At 44.5% G+C, this 18,813-nt stretch overlaps 1 protein-coding gene across 12 annotated transcripts in view; it reads right to left on the bottom strand.

Moving 5' to 3' along the window:
• HDAC5 (histone deacetylase 5) overlaps positions 1-18,813 on the bottom strand; it is a 165,981-nt gene that overhangs the window by 11,262 nt on the left and 135,906 nt on the right. For all 12 annotated transcript variants that reach the window (XM_034415408.3, XM_034415407.3, XM_087893951.1 and 9 more), the window contains 9 exons: positions 15,221-15,386; positions 13,470-13,603; positions 7,385-7,505; positions 6,688-6,737; positions 5,104-5,211; positions 4,942-4,997; positions 3,885-3,972; positions 3,558-3,677; positions 206-303 (listed from right to left, as the gene is read on the bottom strand). In XM_034415408.3, coding sequence (XP_034271299.1) covers positions 206-303; positions 3,558-3,677; positions 3,885-3,972; positions 4,942-4,997; positions 5,104-5,211; positions 6,688-6,737; positions 7,385-7,505; positions 13,470-13,603; positions 15,221-15,386 — 941 coding nt within the window. The remainder of the gene's footprint in view (positions 1-205; positions 304-3,557; positions 3,678-3,884; positions 3,973-4,941; positions 4,998-5,103; positions 5,212-6,687; positions 6,738-7,384; positions 7,506-13,469; positions 13,604-15,220; positions 15,387-18,813) is intronic.

The following is an 18,813-nucleotide window of genomic DNA, read 5'->3' as shown; positions in this document are numbered from 1 at the left end:
GAATTTTGCCACATAGCAAAAGAGGAAGAAATACATTTGACAGTATTATGACACTATTGTTGTCATGTAAACTTTACTTTGAAAATGACAATCCATCCCTTGGCACATTCTAGGAGAAAAACAGAATGTTCTGGGCTTTCCAAAACATTCCTTGTTGAGCCACAGACCTTTACACAGTCTTATTTACTGTTGATAGCAAACCTACCTGAAGGCTGTTAGATATTCCACATCACCAATAGGGGGATCCACTCCACCAGTCCAAGCAATGTTTACATTGTAACCTACACCCATCCCACCACCAACCTGGAAGAAAGAAACATGGTGGATAACAAAAGCCCTCAGCCATAGGGTTTACCATGCTGAGAGCTGTCAAAGTGCGAGAAAAAAGATATGTAAGAATAAATCCCAGTGAGGGGAGCCACATCTTAATAATAATAATAATAATTTTATTTCTATACCGCCCTTCTCCCAAAGGACTCAAGGCGGTGTGCAGCATATTAAAAACTCAAAAATATACAGACATCAATTAAAAAATAATTAAAATTATTAAATAATTTTGGCCCAAATTAAAACCCAAAATTTAAAACACCCAATTTAAAATCATTTACATTGATAGCCCGGCCTGGCGGAACAGCAGGGTCTTGAGGGCACAGCGAAATACATGGAGGTCGGAGATCTTGCGCAATTCCGGGGGCAGTTCATTCCACAGGGCAGGAGCTCCCACAGAGAAGGCCCTCCCCCTGGGTATGTCGCCAGCCGACATACCTTGGCCGATGGTACCCTGACGAGCCCCTCTCTGTGGAGCGGACTGGCCGGTGGGAGGCTACTGGTGGCAGAAGTCAGTCTCGAAGGTACCTGGGTCCTAAGCCATGGAGCGCCTTAAAGGTGGTGACCAACACCTTGAATCACACCTGAAAGACCACTGGGAGCCAATGCAGCTCGCGCAGGAGAGGTGTCACATGGGAACAACGAGTCGCGCCCATAACCACCCGCGTGGCCGCATTCTGGACCAGTTGGAGTCTCCGAGTGCTCTTCAAGGGGAGCCCCATGTAGAGAGCATTACAGTAGTCCAGCCGGGAGGTGACCAGGGCATGAATGACCGTGCGCAAGGTGTCCCGGTCCAGAAAGGGCCGCAACTGGCGAATCAGGCGAACCTGATAAAAAGCCGCCCTGGCCACAGCCGTCATATGCTCTTCTAAAGACAGCCAGGAGGACACCCAGATTAGGAACCCTCTCTGTGGGGGGCAAAGATTCACCCCCAATAGTCAGCGATGGCACCAGCTGACTATATCGGGACACCAGGAGCCACAGCCACTCGGTCTTGGCAGGGTTAAGTCGGAGCCTATTTCTCCCCATCCAGACCCGCACGGCCTCCAGGCAGCGAGACATCACATCAAGGGCATCATTGGGTTGGACTGGGGTCTAGATGTACAGCTGAGTATCATCATCTTACTGATGAACTCTCACCCCAAAACCACGGATGATCTCGCCCAGCGGCTTCACATAAATGTTGAACAGAAGGGGCAAGAGGACCAACCCTTGCGGCACTCCCCAAGCGAGGCGCCGCAAGGTCGGCTTCTGCCCCCCTGCCAACACAAACTGCGAGCGGTTGGAGAGGAAGGAGGAGAACCACCGCAGCACGGTGCCCCCTATTCCTAACCCCCTCAACCGCTGCAGCATGATACCATGGTCAATGGTATCAAAAGCCATTGAGAGATCTAATAGGACCAGGACAGAGGAACAACCCCTGTCCCGAGCCCTCCAGAGATCATCCACCAATGCAACCAATGCCGTTTCTGTGCTGTACCCCTGCCTGAAGCCCAACTGGTACGGGTCCAGATAGATAGCTTCATCCAGGTACCGGGGAAGCTGTCGTGCCACCACACACTCAACAACCTTCGCCACAAAACGAAGGTTGGAGACCGGACGGTAGTTGGCTAATTCAGCCCGTTCCAGGGATGGCTTCTTGAGGAGGGACCTCACCATCGCCTCTTTCAAGGCGGCGGGAAAGGCACCCTCACTCAAAGAAGCATTTATAATCCCCTGGAGCCAGCCTTGTGTAACCTCCCGGGAGGCCAACCAACCAGGAGGGACACGGGTCCAATAAACATGTGGCAGCACTAATCTTACCCAGAACCCTGTCCACATCCTCGGGAGCCACAGGATCAAACTCCTCTCAGATAATTTCAAGACCTACCTCCGTCTCCCCCCCTGGACTCACCCAGTCGGAGTCCAAGCCTTCCTGAATCCTAGCGACTTTATCATGCAGGAATTGCACAAAATCCTCAGCACGACCCTGCAAGGGATCTTCCCGCGCTCCCCCCTGAAGAAGGGAGTGGGTCACCCTAAACAGAGCGGCTGGGCGGTTCTCTGCAGATGCAATAAGAGCGGAAAAATAGTTAGATTTCACCGCTTTTATCACCAGTAGGTAGGTCTTGATATAAGATCTCACCAGTGTTCAGTCAGAATCGGACTGACTAGTCCTCCAAATGCTCTCTAGGCGTCTTTTCCGACGCTTCATCTCTCTCAGCTCCTTGGAGAACCAAGGTGCCAACTGAGATCGGCATCGGGTCAGAGGCCGCAAAGGTACGATGCGGTCCAAAGCTCCGGCGGCCGCACTATCCCAGGCGGCCACCAGGTCTTCAGTCAAGTCGTGTACCAGGGTCTCAGGAAACAGCCGAAGCTCTGTCAGGAATCTTTCGGGATCCATCAGGCGCCTGGGACAGAACCATCTAGTCGGTTCTGCCTCCCTGTGGCGGGGGGAAGCGGCTGGAAAGTCCAAGTGAAGGAGCGAATGATCTGTCCATGACAAGGGTTTAATGTCTAAATCCCCTCTACCAAGATCATTCAACCACTGACCAGAGACGAAAATCAAATCCAGAGTGTGTCCCCCTGTGTGAGTGGGGCCTTGAACTAACTGGATCAGGTCCATGGCCGCCATGGAAGCCATGAACTCCCAAGCCACCTCTGATGCCTCACCGGCGGATGGCAGGTTGAAATCCCCCATGGCAATAAGTCTGGGGGTATCAACCACCACCCCAGCAATAACAGATTCAAGTGAGTAACAATGAATAGGAGAATTACTGATTAATCTCTAAGGATGGCAGAGGGTGGGCAGATTGGTATAAATTTGGCTTGGGTAACCTTTACAAGTATCTTCTTGCATCTCATTTTGATTTTTTCCTTCTACTGCTTCTTCTAACTTCTCATCTATTTCATGTTGAGTGGCTTCTACCCTCATTTCTTTATCTTTAGACAATCCCCTTGTCTCCTTATTGTTCTTTATAGTTTCATGCATGTTTTTGAATATCAAAATTATTTCTTCATTTGCCTCTATGTAGATCCATTTTGTAATAATTTAATAAAGATTACTCAGTATACCTCTTTGGCTTCAGTTGGAACCCAATTCAAGGTGGGAGTTTTATTTCTCTGCTCATATTTCTAAAATATTTTGGATTAAAAATATTTTAGTTTTTTAACCTACAGATTCCAAGTTGGTTCCATCTTTAGCATCTCTTCTACAAATCAGATTTTAAAAAATAAAGGAATACACATACCTCTTCAGGAGCTCCACTGCCTGGGAAGAAATTGCCATTATCATAACGATGGAGGGAAATGTACAGAACACTGGGGTCGCTGTAGAATGCCTGCTGGGTTCCATTGCCATGATGGATATCCTATCAACACGAAGTAGAACTTAAGTAGAAGAATCAGCTTGGGATCCACACCATGGTGCATGTAGGCAGCAAGACACTCACAACTCTCTTTAATTATATTGGCAGACATTAAATTTTTTAAAATGCTCCTTTTTAAATGCTTTGTAAGCATTTAACCTAAGAGAGTAAGTGACCTCTGGAGTAGAAAAGGGGAAAAAAAAACCTTACCCAGTCCACAATCAGGATTTTACTGATGGCAAGCTTTTGTTGTAAAAGCTTAGCAGCAATGGCAACAGAATTGAAGAAGCAAAAGCCCCTAAACAAAATGAAAAGGAAGAAGGGCATTATTGGATCAGGATAGATAAGCAAAATAAAAACTGATATACTCTACCAGAATAGGGCCTTCCTAAGCCCAACATTCTCCATTACAGCAGGTAGCCAGATTTCATGAAGGATATGCTCATTGGTAGAGCATCTATCTAAGTGATTCTAACAGGTACTAGATTCCAATTAGTACTAGGATAAAGCCTTGCCTAAAATCCTGGAATGCTCCTGCCACTAAATGAAGGAAACAATAATATTTCAGTTTGGTGCCATGTAGCACCTATTTTTATTTGATCTTTTAAAAAATGCTACTTATCGTAACAGGCACCACAGAATGCTATGAAAAAGAATAATCTTATCACCTTTTATCAGTGGTGGGTTCCTTCCGATTCGGCCAAGCCGGTAGCAGTGACGCTATTACATCACCGAACCGGTTCTCTTGCTTCGGGAGCTGGGCCCTCCGACCCGCTCCTGCATTATTCCTACCTTATATTTCTTCTTTGTTCGCCCAGCTGAGAGGTGCAGCAGAGCTGATTGCCGCACCTCAGCTGGGCAAATTCGTAACACGCTTGCGCAAAGCGCAAGTTTGGCGTGCATGTGAGCATGCGCAAAGTGCGCAACCAAAGAGGCGATCGCGAGTGAAGCGCGTGCACAAAGAAAACCAGTAGTAAAGCCGGTTAGAACCCACCACTGCCTTTTATACATTCATTTTCCAAACATATTTGGAGGGTATGGATGTCTAAGTAAAGAAATAAGTTTTTCATTAACAGATCAAATATGCAGTATTACTCAAGAAAAAAGAGATGGAATTTCATTTGAGAAAGCACATAAATAGCTTTTTAAAATGCATCTTTACTTATTCCACTTTCCCAAAAGAATTCATTTTAGAAAATGTAACATTTTAAAATTTTGCAGTAGTTAAATGTACATATTTTTCCCTCACTTTATAGTATATACTTACATGGCAGTAGACTCTTCTGCATGGTGACCTGGTGGTCGGATGACAGCATATCCATTCTAAGGATGAAAAAGTCATGTATCTTTAATAATGTGTTCATTACATTATGATTAGCACAACCACTTTTAATGCACTTTCTGTCAATGGATTCAAAGAAGAATTTACCTTAAGTTCCCCTGATGCCACTTTAAAGGCCAGCTCCAGCAAACAGCCAACAGCCATGCGGACTGCACTGGATGAATGCATCTCATTCCACACTGTGTCACTGTCAACCTACATTGAAAGTTTATCATAGATCATAGGAGTTGCAAAAGCTAAAGAGTAAAACCATCCAAGCTGGCCTGATCATTTCCTTCTTTGATTGCCATCCTGCTTTTAGTTTAGAAATTCATACGCAATATTTGTTCCTTCTATTTTTTTCACAATAACACTGCAAGAGGTGGGGTTAGAAGAGTGACCCAAAGTCATCCAGTGAGTTTCTGTGGCTGAGCAGGTACAAGAATTGAGATTTCCTCATTTCTAGGCCAATGGTTTAACCACTACTTCACACTCAGTTCGGTAGATTTTGTCCTATCTATGAAAGGCTTTAGGAGGTGAGGGAAGTAACCACTTGCTATTTGATAGGTAATAGGAATGGTGCTGTAATGAGGAGATTTGTGTGCAGACAGTCCTTTGTGGACTTTTCTTCCTATGTAAACAAGCCGCCTAGAGTTACCTTGAGGTAAGAAGGGAGGCCTATAATTTTGTAAATAAAATAAAACAAAATAAAAATAAAACTGTTACGAGTAAAATGGAGTACACACAGGATTCAGGAAAGTGACAAAGATACATCCTTCCCAACAGGCTTCTAAATTGCTAGAGTCCCTACGAATTTTACTCCATTAGTTCTTGCCAACTATAGGGGGCAGTGCTCTTCTCTGTTTCAAGATAATTGAGCCAGTGCTGTTGGAAGACATTTCTGCAGTCGCCAGCAGGATGTTACAAAGCACTGTTAGCTTCACACCGTAGTGGTACCCATTTATCTACTCGCATTTTCATGCTATCAAACTTTAGGTGGGCAGGAGCTGGGGCAAGGATGGGAGCCCACCCCATTGCAGGGCTGACAAGCCCAGCGGCTTAAGTGCTGAGCCACCACACTGCCCTAGCTTGTTAATAAAATTGATTTAATGATATTGATGTTTACTTTTACTTTAGTTTTAACATTCTTTTTATTTTCATATTTTATAATTTGTATTTGAGCTGCCTTGAGTGCTCTATGGATAAAAAGGCAGGATATATATTCCATTTAAAAAATAATAGAAATAAATGAGAGATGCAGCTGAGGCCTGATTCATCACTTTATTGCTTGCAGGCAATAGATAATTGCTATATAGGATTCTTGTGGGTATTCAATAGCATGTAGGATGAAGATAAGAAACAACAAACCTAAAAGGAATCATTTTTAAAGCCATTTCGGTACAATTCAAGGACACATGAAAAAATCAAGAAGATGCAATTAAAATTTAACGTGGAGAATCATCTTATATAAAACTCAATATTTTGTCCTCCGGGTTTCATATTGCAGTTCTACAGGCTTTCAAGGAGGGTCATGCTCCATCACAGATGAAAATTACATCTGCTTGCTACTGACTTGAAGCCTTTTTCCCAGAAATTAAATAAATTGCATAGCAGAAATGGAGCTTTAAGATGGAATATGGGAGGCTTTCATTTCCTGCCATCTGATTTTCCTGGCAACCGTATTTCACTCACCCCGATTCCACCACACGGGAGGACAGCATACATCTTCTGACTAAGGGGACCTTAAGAGGAGAAACAAAGGAGAGAGAAGGGGGTATGAATGCCACATACCTACCAGTTACATGGTACATAAGATTAATTCATTTCCCACATTTTTCGTGTCTATTTTTACTGCCATAGAAAGTACAAAATTATAATCTTTATGAATAATACAGGATTAAACTGGGCAACTTTACATTCCATTACTTCTTTTTTAAATGCCTATAGTGGGTTATAACTCATCAGTTTAGTAGCCCACAATTTTGAAAAAGCCTAAGCTCTAAAATAGTTAAACAGGCATAAATCAAAGAGACCCTCCCCTTAAATTCTATCTAACTTCCCCTAAAAATTGGGACTCTTCCCATTATGTGCAAATGCTCACTTTGTTTTGCATCACTGCCTCACACATCCAACCTCCCACTGCTGGAAAATACAATCCCCTGCCACCAAAAGTTTTCCCATCTGATACAGAAGTTTGAAAAGACAGAATTTATCAGACATTATATTAAAAAGATTGCCCTTCCTCATATTTAATCATACATTTTCAGCCTTCACCATGTACACAGATAAAGCAAAATTCTGTACATTCTGCGATTTCTAAAGCGGAAGGAGGAGCAACGTTCTGCATTATGAAAATAGAATTACATTCGTAAAATGCTAGACATTCTACCTAGTAATTTCTTGTTGTCAAGTTTTTGCCTGTTCAAAGGGCTTGTTCCATATAGTAATGTGTGATGTTCCGAATGGACAGCCTGGATTTCATCCAATGTTGCCTTCCGACCTCGGATTCTCTAAGTAACAAAAAAATGGTTGAAGACATTAGACAGAAAAGTTTAAATATGGACTTCGAAAGGATTTTTAACAAGAATCCAGTCTAGTACTAGGTTCTCCTTCAGTTACATTTACCAACACAGATGTTTTATACTTGTGTCTAGGTTTGATAATAAGGTTTTTCATTGTATATTATTTTCAAGCTAAATATCTAAATCTGGCTTAACTATTAAGCTTTTTTCCATTCCAGCCTTTCCAATATTTCATTTCGGGTTAAGAATGGTGGACAAATCTTCAACTGTCCCTCTTTACCCTCCTGAACATTCATGAATGGCTTAGGGACCATGTCAACATTACCATCAAAATTCATAAGTTCAGTGCTTGCCTTCAAAGACAAAATCAAGGATCACTTTAATATTGTTCAATATTAAATTATTTTATGGAAAACTGAATTCTTTGTTCTGGGTTCAGAACAAAGGCTTCTTTTTTGGGCTGCCTTCCTATTCTGGTCAGGCTTTGTTTTTTTAGTAAAACCCATGGCGTAGCACACATATACAACGTATGGTCCTTACAGGCAAAAGCATTGCCAACTCTGTAATTGAATTTCCTTTGTGTCCCACTAAGCTTTTTCTGAAATACCTGGAAGAAACTTTCTCCTGACAAGTACTTTGATTGTGGCATGACCTTTGGGATATTTCTCTACAACAACTCTAAGATCGTTCACACTTTCTTGCATTGTCAGATAACTGGCCCATTTGCCAAAATACAACTTTTTTTTGACTGCCAGCAGCCAAAGTTTCAGGCAAAGATATTTTCATCTCTTACTACCAGAGGTAATTTCATCTCTAGAGCTCATTACCACCTCTCCACAGATTTCAGCACCTGAAATCTGAAATCTGTATGGAAAGTATTCACTTGCCACTAAGGCAGCCTTCCCCAATCTCAGCATCTTTAAACTGTGTAGTCACTGACTCCCAGAATGAACATTGGAGCTTACCTGAATGTTCGATCTATGTGCACTGCAGGAGAGTCCAAGCAATGGGTTCAAGTTTAGCTTGGTTGGCCAGAGACTGAGTTGAATTTGCCTAGCCACGCCTCTTTCTCCCATGAGTCTTCAGTGTTTCGACGAAGAGGTTTGTAGAAGATGTAGCAATGAATAGAATAATGTCCACTATAACTAGGTATTGGATGCTGGACCGCTACAGTAGGGTGGGGTTGGACTCTCCTGCAGCGCACATAGATCTAACATTCAGGTAAGCTCCAATGTTCAATCTCCTGTGCGCTGCTTGAACAGTCCAAGCAATGGGATATACCTAAGCTAAGTATCCCTAGGGCAGGAGTCTGAGCAGTCCAGGTGACATTTGCCTAGTAGAACCTGCTGCAGGACTCTTCTGCCAAACGAAGCCTCGGCCGAGGCAAAAACGTCCAACTTGTAATTTCTGATAAAGGTAGTGGGAGAAGCCCAAGTTGCAGGCCTGCAGATCTCCAATATGGAAGCCTGAGTAGCCCAGGCTGCCATGGTGGCAGCGCTACGAGTTGAATGCGCAGTGATGTTTCTAGGCACTGGAGTAGATTGGTGTTCGTAAGCCATTGTGATGCAAGATTTGATCCATCTTGCAATTGTAGATGGGGTAACTTTCTTCCCCATGACAGTAGGCTGGAATAATACAAATAGTGATTCAGACTTCCTGAATGATGCGGTCCTGTCAATATATTTGCAGAGTGCCTTACGAACGTCGAGCATGTGCCAACATTGTTCTCTAGGATGTGCTGGGTGAGGGCAAAAGTTAGGTAAAACCACCTCCTGTGCCCTGTGAAACCAAGAATTGACTTTTGGTACGAAAGTCGGGTCCAACCTGAGGACCACCCTGTCGGAGTAAAAGATACATAGATCTCCATGTACCGACAGTGCCGCCAGTTCAGAGATCCTTCTTGCAGACGTGATTGCTATCAAGAAGGCGACCTTGAAGGTAAGAATTCTGAGGCTGGCGGATCCTAAGGGCTCGAACGGAGCAGACGTGAGTGCTTGCAGAACGAGAGGCAAGTCCCAGGAAGGATACCTATGGACTGGAGGAGGCCGTAATTAGCAACTCCCCGAAGAAAACTCCTCACCTTGGGGTGTTGAGAGAGAGGGATAGGACCCTCTCCCTGTAGAATAGTTGCTAAGGCGGCCACCTGTCTGCAAGTGTGTTGGCAGTAAGTCCCCGTTTGAATCCTGAGTGTAGGAAATTCAAGACGTCCGGAAGAGAAGCTGCCCTGAGAGTAATGTGCAATTTTCGGCACCAGCTAGAGAAAGTTGACCAAGTGGCGTCATAAATTCTGGTGGTAGATGGACGAGACGCCTGGATGATGGAAACGATCTCGCTTGAGAATCTGGAGTCCCTCAGGATTTCCCGCTCAATTGCCAGACGGCCAGTTGGAGCCACTGGGGCTCGGGATGTTGAACTGCCCCCTGGTTTAGGACAATCCTGTCTGGCGGAATCCTCCATGGGCGGGACACTGACAGTGACACTAGGTCCGCAAACCAAACCCTTCTGGCCCAGTGCGGAGCCACCAACAGAATTTCTGCCTGCTCGTCCAGAAGCTTCCAGATGACCCTTGGTAGTAGAGGTGTTGGAGGAAATGCATATAGAAGGCCTCGAGGCCAGGGCGCCCAAAGGGCGTCTGTCACTTCTGCTCCCGGCGTCAGAAATCTGGAAAAGAACCGTGGTAGGTGAGTGTTCTTTGGTGTTGCATGGTTGGCCGAAACTGGTCGTCAGTTGATGAAACAGGTCTGGATGGAGATGCCATTTGGAGTGGTCGACGGTTGTTCGACTCAACCAGCCCGCCTGTTCGTTGTGTGCGCCTGAAATATGTTCCGCTTGGAGGAAGAGCAGGTGTGAGTCCGCCCAGAGGCCGAGGCTCGCTGCTTCGGACATCAGGTCCTTGGACCGGGTGCCTCCCTGCCTGTTCATGTGTGCCTTGGAGGTCACATTGTCGGTTAACAGCAACACGTGACAGTTGGTTAGCGAGAGGTGGAAATGACGGAGAGCTAGGTGGGCAGCTCTGAGTTCCAACCAATTTATGTCGTGTAACAGATCCTGTGGTGACTATCTGCCCTGTGCCATCTGGGAACTCACGTGAGCCCCCCAGCCGAATAGACTGGCATCTGAAGTTAGTGTTAGACGTGGTGGTTCCTTGAAGAGACAGTCTTTCTCTAGGGAAGGTGACGTCCACCAGTTCAGGAAGTGGAGAACTTTTGGAGGCACTCTGACTCTTGTTGTGGAGTGACTGATGCCTGCTTGTTGGCGCGGTAGGAGGAACCATTGTAAAGTTCGGGAATGTAACCTTGCCCAAGGAACGATGGCCAGACATGAAATCATTTTCCCTAGCAACTGGGACAATACTGCGAGGGAGACTGGCCTGGCTGACCTGACCCAATGTATCAAGGCCCGTATGCTGACTAGGCGTTCTGGTGATAGAAAACCCTGGCAACTGACTGTGTCTATCCGGGTGCCTAAATGAAGGATAGAATGGGATGGAATTAACTGGCTCTTTTCTAGATTTATTGAAAACCTGTGAAGTTGCAGAGCCTGAATAGTCTCTGACAAATCCTGTCTCGCCTGCCTGATGGATGAAGATTGAATCAAAATGTTGTCTAGGTAACATTGAAGCCTGATTGGGCGAGCCTGCAGATGGGCTGCCACCACGTCCAGGAGCTTTGTGAATGTCTGAGGGCAGAGGACAGGCCAAATGGAAGGGAGAAAGAGGGCTTCTTCTGTGGCTGGCAGAATATTTTAAAGAATTTTTCTAAGATGGAGAAATTTAAAGCAAGTCTCTTTAGGCCGACTGAGTTGAAACACTGGAGACTCATGGGAGAAAGAGGCGTGGCTAGGCAAATTCAACTCAGTCTCTGGCCAACCAAGCTAAACTTGAACCCATTGCTTGGACTCTCCAAGCAGCGCACAGGAGATTACCCCAGGTTGCATCTAATTTCTACTTGCTGAGAAATCTGGGAATTGAAGTCAGCACATCTGGAAAGTGGCCAGATTGGGGATGTTTGTAGTTGTAGCTGAATTTAAGTTTCCTAGAGAAATGTGTGAATTAACAACAAAGCGAAGGTGAATTCAAGAAAGAAAATACATATGCCTCTGGAAAGCAAATGACCTTCTCAGTTGATAAAATTAGTTTAATCTCTTATATACCTTATTTATTGTTCTTTCTCTGAATAAATCTTCTTTAAAAAATTTTTTTCCAAAGAATATGACAGAGCCTACGGTTTAATTTCTTTGTCTGCCATTTTTTAGAGTGAAGCTAGAAGATTACTGAATATATATATATAAATACACACACACACACACACACACACACACACACACACACACACACACCAAAGTTCAATGTCAATTCACATCAAAGTAGCAGCTGTGTTTGGAATCTCATGTTTTTTAAATGTTTCCCCAATTATTCTGATAATTATAATAATTACTAGACAATTACACTTTCTCCATGATGTTCTGTCCCTAACCTGATCCTTCAGGTCTTCCAATGATTCATTACTTCCATAACCAAATTTATCCATCTTTCTGATGTTTGTCCTCTTCTTGCCTTTCCTTCCACTTGGGCATTTGGATCTCAAGTGAGAACCCTAAGTTTATTTTTCAATGATCCATTTATTGGTTGTTCATGGAATACTGCAACGTCTTCTCCAATGCCGAAGTTTAAAAGTGTCAATATTCTTCCTATCTTGCTGTTTCAAAATCCAATTTTCTTTTCCATATAGAGTATCACAGTGAATATCATGGCTTGCATAGTTCTGGTCTACTAAATATCTATGCATTTAATATAATGATGATGTGAAGTAATACATCAGGCCTTCATTTTCTGATTAGATTTATATCAAGACATATTATAGCTGATCATGTTTGATAGAAAAAAATAGTATTAAGCTTAAAACAATCTTATATTTTTGGCCAATCATTTCATATCACTGGATTTCACCTACTTTCTGCTGAGAGTTCAATGATTGGTACTCAATTTTTTTACTATTCCTCTCCGCCCCCTATCTAATTTTAAGCATGGGAAGAAAATAAATGAACAAAAGACTCACCCTCCCAGCTAAATTTGTAGATGTGGCAGATATCGAAAGACTGCATAGTTGCTTTCCCCAGGAAGGTTCAGTACATAATTGATGATCAGCCCCAGAGGTAGAAGGGGAAGGGAGTCAACACTTTAATAAAGTCAATACACCTTCTTGCATGAAAAATGTAATAAAGTAACCTATAGTACTTGAAAATTAATGGTATAGCAGTGAAGAAAGATGTATATGGTACTGTTTTTCATGCAGGAACATGAGCTTTCAATTTGTACATGGGCTATTTGTTTTCATGCTAGGTATCAAGAGTGTTGACATCCCCTGGAATGGACTGATCTTGCTGAGGAAATCCTTACTCTATGAAATCTCAAAGTATTACAGGTTGTGATAGGGAAATCTGAGGTTTTATATGTGTTTCTGAAGCAAAAATTCCAGCACTTCACGAAACCATGCAAACTGGCTACGGTTGCTGGGACTTGTAGTACAGTAACATGTGATCAGAGTGGCTTTTATTTTCAGAGTTTCGCTTTCTTTTGTTATTCTCTTTTGTGCTGGAAATACAGACTGAAAGGTATGCTTTGCATATCTTTCTTTATTTTTTTAAAACCCTCTTTTCTGTGTGGCTTGTTTCCAAAACAAATAAAGAGGCAGCCAAACTGGACATACTTGCAGCAATTTAAAGATTAGCAAATTTATTAGGACTCAAGGAACAGAACAAACTCTACCAAGTCCCTGATAATGTGGACTCATCTATTTTGTATTTCTTATTTTTTATGATGCCAGAAAGTATTCCAGGATAGGCCTTCCTCCACTGTAAATCATTTCCCCAAATGCAGCTATTTTTTCAACATGACTTTGGAAGCTGTCTTACCAGCTGCTGGGAAAAAAGTTCCACTCTGAGATTTCTTACCTCACACTTGGTTAGCAATCCTGTCTCTTGTAGTCTGGACCAAATACTTTGGATCCTCCCAGCATGCTCTGGGTGAACATTAGTGTTTCCACATGTACATTGGTGTTTCAGCATGAACGTGTCATAAACAACACCTGTGAGAAGGTGGGAAAGGAGCACAGAAAGGAAGCAGGAAAAAATAAACAGCAACTAAAATCCTGTCCAGGCTTTTATGGACAGGTAGCATATTTGGGATTCTGCTGGCATGCTAAAGACACTATTGTGTCACAAAATTACTACCATTATGGGTGTGTTGAGTTATAAAGCAACAATTTATAGAAGGCAAACTCCTAAGATTGCTTTGTATCAACTAGTAGAAGTCAGGATGGCTTCTACTATACTGTATACTATACTATACTGACTTTTCTCTTTCTCTTTTTTTTTTACACAGCCACTAACCAGTCTTTCTAAACCAAGCAGAAGCTTGTGGCTACCACATTATTTTTATTTGTTAAGAATCCCTGTAAGCTTGATGTGGTTCTCAGACAGATTCTATATGTTAGCATACATAATCTATCCCTGAGACCCCACCCTGGCCATACCGCCTTCAAAGAGAAACAAAAGAGAAAATAATAAAACATTATTTAGAGAGAGATTTAATGTAAATTTAAATTATATCTTTTTTTCCCAAATTTTCTTCATGCACCTATTCAAATGGCACATTCATGCGCCTACTCAAATAAACCACTTTTTTCCCTGTGCTTTTAAGTCAGCGTTGACTCCTGGCAACTGGATGGATTAACTCCTAAGGTTTTTCTGATAAGACAGCAATGGCAAACCATTTCTGAAATCTTGCTAGGGCTGCGAAAAAGTGTCTGGCCCAAGATAACCCACCTGGCTTTGTGCCTAAAGCAGGATCAGAACTCATGGTCCCTCAGTTTTTACACTGATACCTTAACTACTATACCAAACAGGTTGTCCAACAAACCACAAAGGATCCTGAAGTTGAAAAAAATAATGCATTAATTAAAAGTATCTAAAATCAAGTATCTAAAAAGCATTTGCATTAGCTAGACCACTAACTTGGTCTAGCTAATGCAAACATGATTTGCAGTGGTTTCCAAGTATTCATTGGCTTTTACTGAAGGCGCTATTTTTAAAGCCTTTTAAAATTATCTGAGGGACTGCCCCTCCAGTTATAAACCTCTCCAGCCATTAAGATTTGCAGAAGCCTCCCTTATCACAGAAGCTTGCATATCTGGCATGGGAAAGAACATTGCATTGTTCCTAGTTTGGAATACATTCCCCTATGAGTTACATTTGGCCTATATTCTGGCAACTTTAAGAAGGATGCTAGAGAAGTATTTCTTTCTACATGCTTTGGATACTGATTAACATCTAATTTTATTTAAGTTTTAAAATTTTGACTGACAGACACCTTAAATCCTCATCAAATAAAATAAAACAGTAATAAAACAAGTCCAGTTAAAACTACCAAACTGGCAATCTTCTCTCAATGAACCAAACTGATTTGAGATTCAAGATACAATCCTGTTGTGCCCTAAAGTAAAGAATAAAGCAGAGACAATATTTAGTTCCTGGACACTAGGGACTGGATGTGATAATAAAGGAGAACATTTGCAGAATCTCTTACATATCTGACAAAGAAAATTTCAGGATAGGAGATGTACTTTCTAAGCAGTTTATTCATGCCCAGCAAGACAACGATCTTCCTGTCTTCCAAGCTCCGGGAAAAGAAGTTCTTCACCTACCTGTAGTGAAAAGGTGATGGACCAATGGCTCAGGTGTACTGTTCTTCAGACTAGTGCTAGCAGGTGAAGACTGGGTACGGCTAAGGGCTTGATGGGGTACAGTGCTGATGCTCAGGGGAGTTTGATAGAGCTGCAGAGATCTTAGTTGATGCGCATCAGCGAATACCTGTACATTTCATAGGAATAGTAGTCAGAGAGAAACAAAAAGAAAAACATCAAAAAATCACTTCAATATTTCACCAGCTTTTAAAAAACTGCCTTATTTAGCCCAACATATAGTATTTATGAGGAAGCTAATTCTCACTGACAATTGCTTTTTTTTTTTTTTTTTTTACTTTACAACGAGAAGGAGCGTCTCAGGTAATACCAACGCCCCTTCTCCATAGTGGGGGAGATAGCATCCAGGAATGGGACACACCAAAGCCGGCTGTCCTATGGGTGAGGTGCGGTCCGGTCCAAAGTTCCCTGCTCTATGTGGACACTCTGAAGCACCCACCTGGTAAAGGCTGCCTCAGCTGAGGCGTAGGTGTCCAACTTATAATGGCAGATAAAAGAGGACGGCGAGGACCAGGTAGCCACTCGACAGACCTCCTCTATAGAGGCCTGCGTTGCCCACACCGCAGTGGTGGCCATGCTCCAGATAGAGTGGGTGGTTACTTGCTGCGGCACCGGCAAGTCCTGGATCTCATAGGCCTTAGCAATACACGCCCTAATCCACCTTCCCAAGGTTGAGGGGGTAACCCTGTTTCCCAGCGTGGCAGGTTGGAAAGAGACAAACAGGGATTCTGTCCTCCGCAGGAGGAAGTCCTTTTGATATATATGCAAAGGGCCCTCCGCACATCCAAAGTGTGCTACCTATGTTCCAATCGGCAGACTGGCTCAGGGCAGAAGTTCAGCAGCACCAGTTCCTGAGCTGTGTGGAACCAAGTGTTCACCTTAGCACCACATCTTCTTCAGCCTCCTCATTGTCTGACTCGAGTGCCAGCTGCCCAAAACCACTCTATCAGAATGGAATGTACAAAGGTCTTTCTGTACCGACAGAGCTGCCAGCTCTGAGATTCGCCTGGCTGATGTGATTGCCACCAAAAACACCACCTTACACATAAGGTAGCGCAGGCTGGCTTCTTTCAAAGGCTCAAAGGAGGCCCTGTAAGGGAGTTTAGGACTTTGGCCAGGTCCCATGTCAGGAACCAATGCACCCTCAGTGGCCTGAGGTTGGTCGTTCCCCTGGGGAATTGATGAACCATGGAGTGCTGGGAGAGGGAGTCCACAGCTTCACATGTCAAAACGGAGGACAAGGCTGCCACCTGATCTTATTTGGAGATAGCCCATGTTCTGCCCCAGCTATGGACTCCAAACAACGCAGCACACACAAAGTCTGTTCAAACCTTAGTTTACTAAATAAACCAGTTTTTTTACAACAACGGCTGTTACTTAACTGCATTAACAGCCGCCAAGAATTCAAAGAATAATACCGAAAGCTTACTGTGGTTGGCAGAATGCCCAGAAGCAATTTGCAGGAAGCCGATAAAATAAGCAGGACAAGATACGAAGATATGTTAATGAATTGCAAATTGCTTCAGTCGGCATTCCTCCTTAAATAGGCCAAAGGAGTGGCCAATTAGCCCCAAGCCTTACTCTCGAAGAGACCTCCTCCTGAGGAGCCACTCCTGCCTTTTGGCAGCTCTGCGTGCCCATGCATCGAGAAGAGGCTCCTCCTCTTCGTCCTCTTCCCTTAAGGGAGCTTCTGAAGGCCCTGGCTGAATTCCCGCCTCTGGCACCACATCTTCTTCAGCCTCCTCATTGTCTGACTCGAGTGCCAGCTGCCCAGGCTGCTGGCGCAGCACCACACCAGGCTCCTCAGCTAGTGTGAATCAGCTACTAGCTGCACAGGTTGATGGGCCACAATAGCCCATTATCCAGTCCTTCCTGGAGAAACTCCAGGATTTGGGCTATGGAAACATCCATAGGAATTAAATCCCCCTTGTCACCCACAAAAGGCCTTCTATGTGGTGTTATAAATTCAGTTTGTCGAGGCTCTGAGTGAGGCCTGAATTGTCTTGATGACCCTGGAGGAAAAGCTGTCCCCACTCAGAAGGCTCCGCTCAAGCACCAGGTGGTCAGTTGGAACCACTAAGAGTCTGGATGGACCAACACCCCCTGGCTGAGGGAGATCCTGTTCTGAGGGATCCTCCAGGGTCGAGCCACCAACAGATTTACCAGATCTGCGAACCAAGGCCTTCTGGGCCAGTGGGGAGCCAGAAGCAGAAGCTCCACCTCCTCTTCCAGCAGCTTCCTGATGACCTTCGGAATAAGTGGAAGAGGAGGGAAGGCGTACAGCAAATCCTGGAGGCTGTGGACTGCACAGCACATCCACTCCCTCTGCCCCCGGTGTTACAAACCTGGTGAAAAACTTGGGAAGTTGGCGGTTGTCTTGGGTGGCAAATAGGTCGACTGCCGGGAGGCCGAAGCGGTCCATCATTTCCTGGAACAGGGATGGGTGCAGGTGCCACTCCACGTGGTCGCCTGAAGCTCTGCTGAGCCAGTCCATCTGCACGTTTGCCATTACCGATATATGTGCTGCCCTGATGAACAGCAGATGAGTCTCTGCCCAGAGGCCCAGCTGCTCGGCCTCCTGCATGAGAGGCCTGGAGTGGATCTTCCCCTAGGCGGTTGACGTGGGCCTTGGCAGCAATGTTGTCCATCAAGACCAAAATGTGCCAGCTCTAGACCATGTCCTCGAACATCCTGAGGGCCAGGTGGATCTCCCGGAGCTCTAGCCAATTTATGTTGTAGCTCAGATCCTCCTGAGTCCACTGTCCCTGAGCCATACGTGACTGGAGGTGAGCTCCCCAGCCAAATAGGCTGGCATTGGCAGGCGATCTGGTTTTCTGAACTAGCAGCCTTTGGAAATGGTTCAGACGTCCACCAATCGAGGTAAAGGATCACCTCTGTTGGAACCTGCACTCTGGTCAGTGAACTGCTCCTGCTGGATCTCTCATACGGAAGGAGGAACACTGCAGGCTTTTGCTGTGGCGTCATGCCTATGGGGTGATAGAAATGCAGGACACCATCTTTTCCAGGAGCTGAGAGAGAAGTAGTAGTGGTACAGTATGCTCTCTCCTGATACAAAGTGCCTATTCCATCAGGCTGGATTGACGCTCCTGGGATAGATATACCTTGGACTACACAGGATCAATGACTGCCCCCAAGTGAAGCAAGCGAATCATCAGGACCTGGTGGCTTTTCGTCAGATTTATAGAAAAGCCGTGGTCCTGTAGGACCTCTTCGCCTGTGGTTCCAAACTGGACTGAGTAAGGATATCGTCCTGATAAAACTGGATCTTTATTGGAAGAGTCGGGAGGTGGCCCGCCAGTACGGCCACCAACTTGGTGAACACCCTGGGGGTGGAGGACAGGTGAATGGCAATGCCCGGTATTGGTAGTGTTTCCCTGCATAATGGAAGCAGAGAAAGTGTCTGTGGGCAGGTAGGATGGGGACATGAAGGTACGGCTCCCGTCAGACCCACTGACGTGAGGAAGTCGTCCTTTCTGATGCTCGCTAAGATGGTCTGGAGCGACTGCATGTGACAG

Source organism: Pantherophis guttatus, chromosome 4 (assembly GCF_059756535.1).
Source record: "Pantherophis guttatus breed Tessera chromosome 4, ASM5975653v1, whole genome shotgun sequence".
NCBI lineage: Eukaryota > Metazoa > Chordata > Lepidosauria > Squamata > Colubridae > Pantherophis > Pantherophis guttatus.
This window is presented reverse-complemented; position numbering and strand designations above follow the sequence as displayed.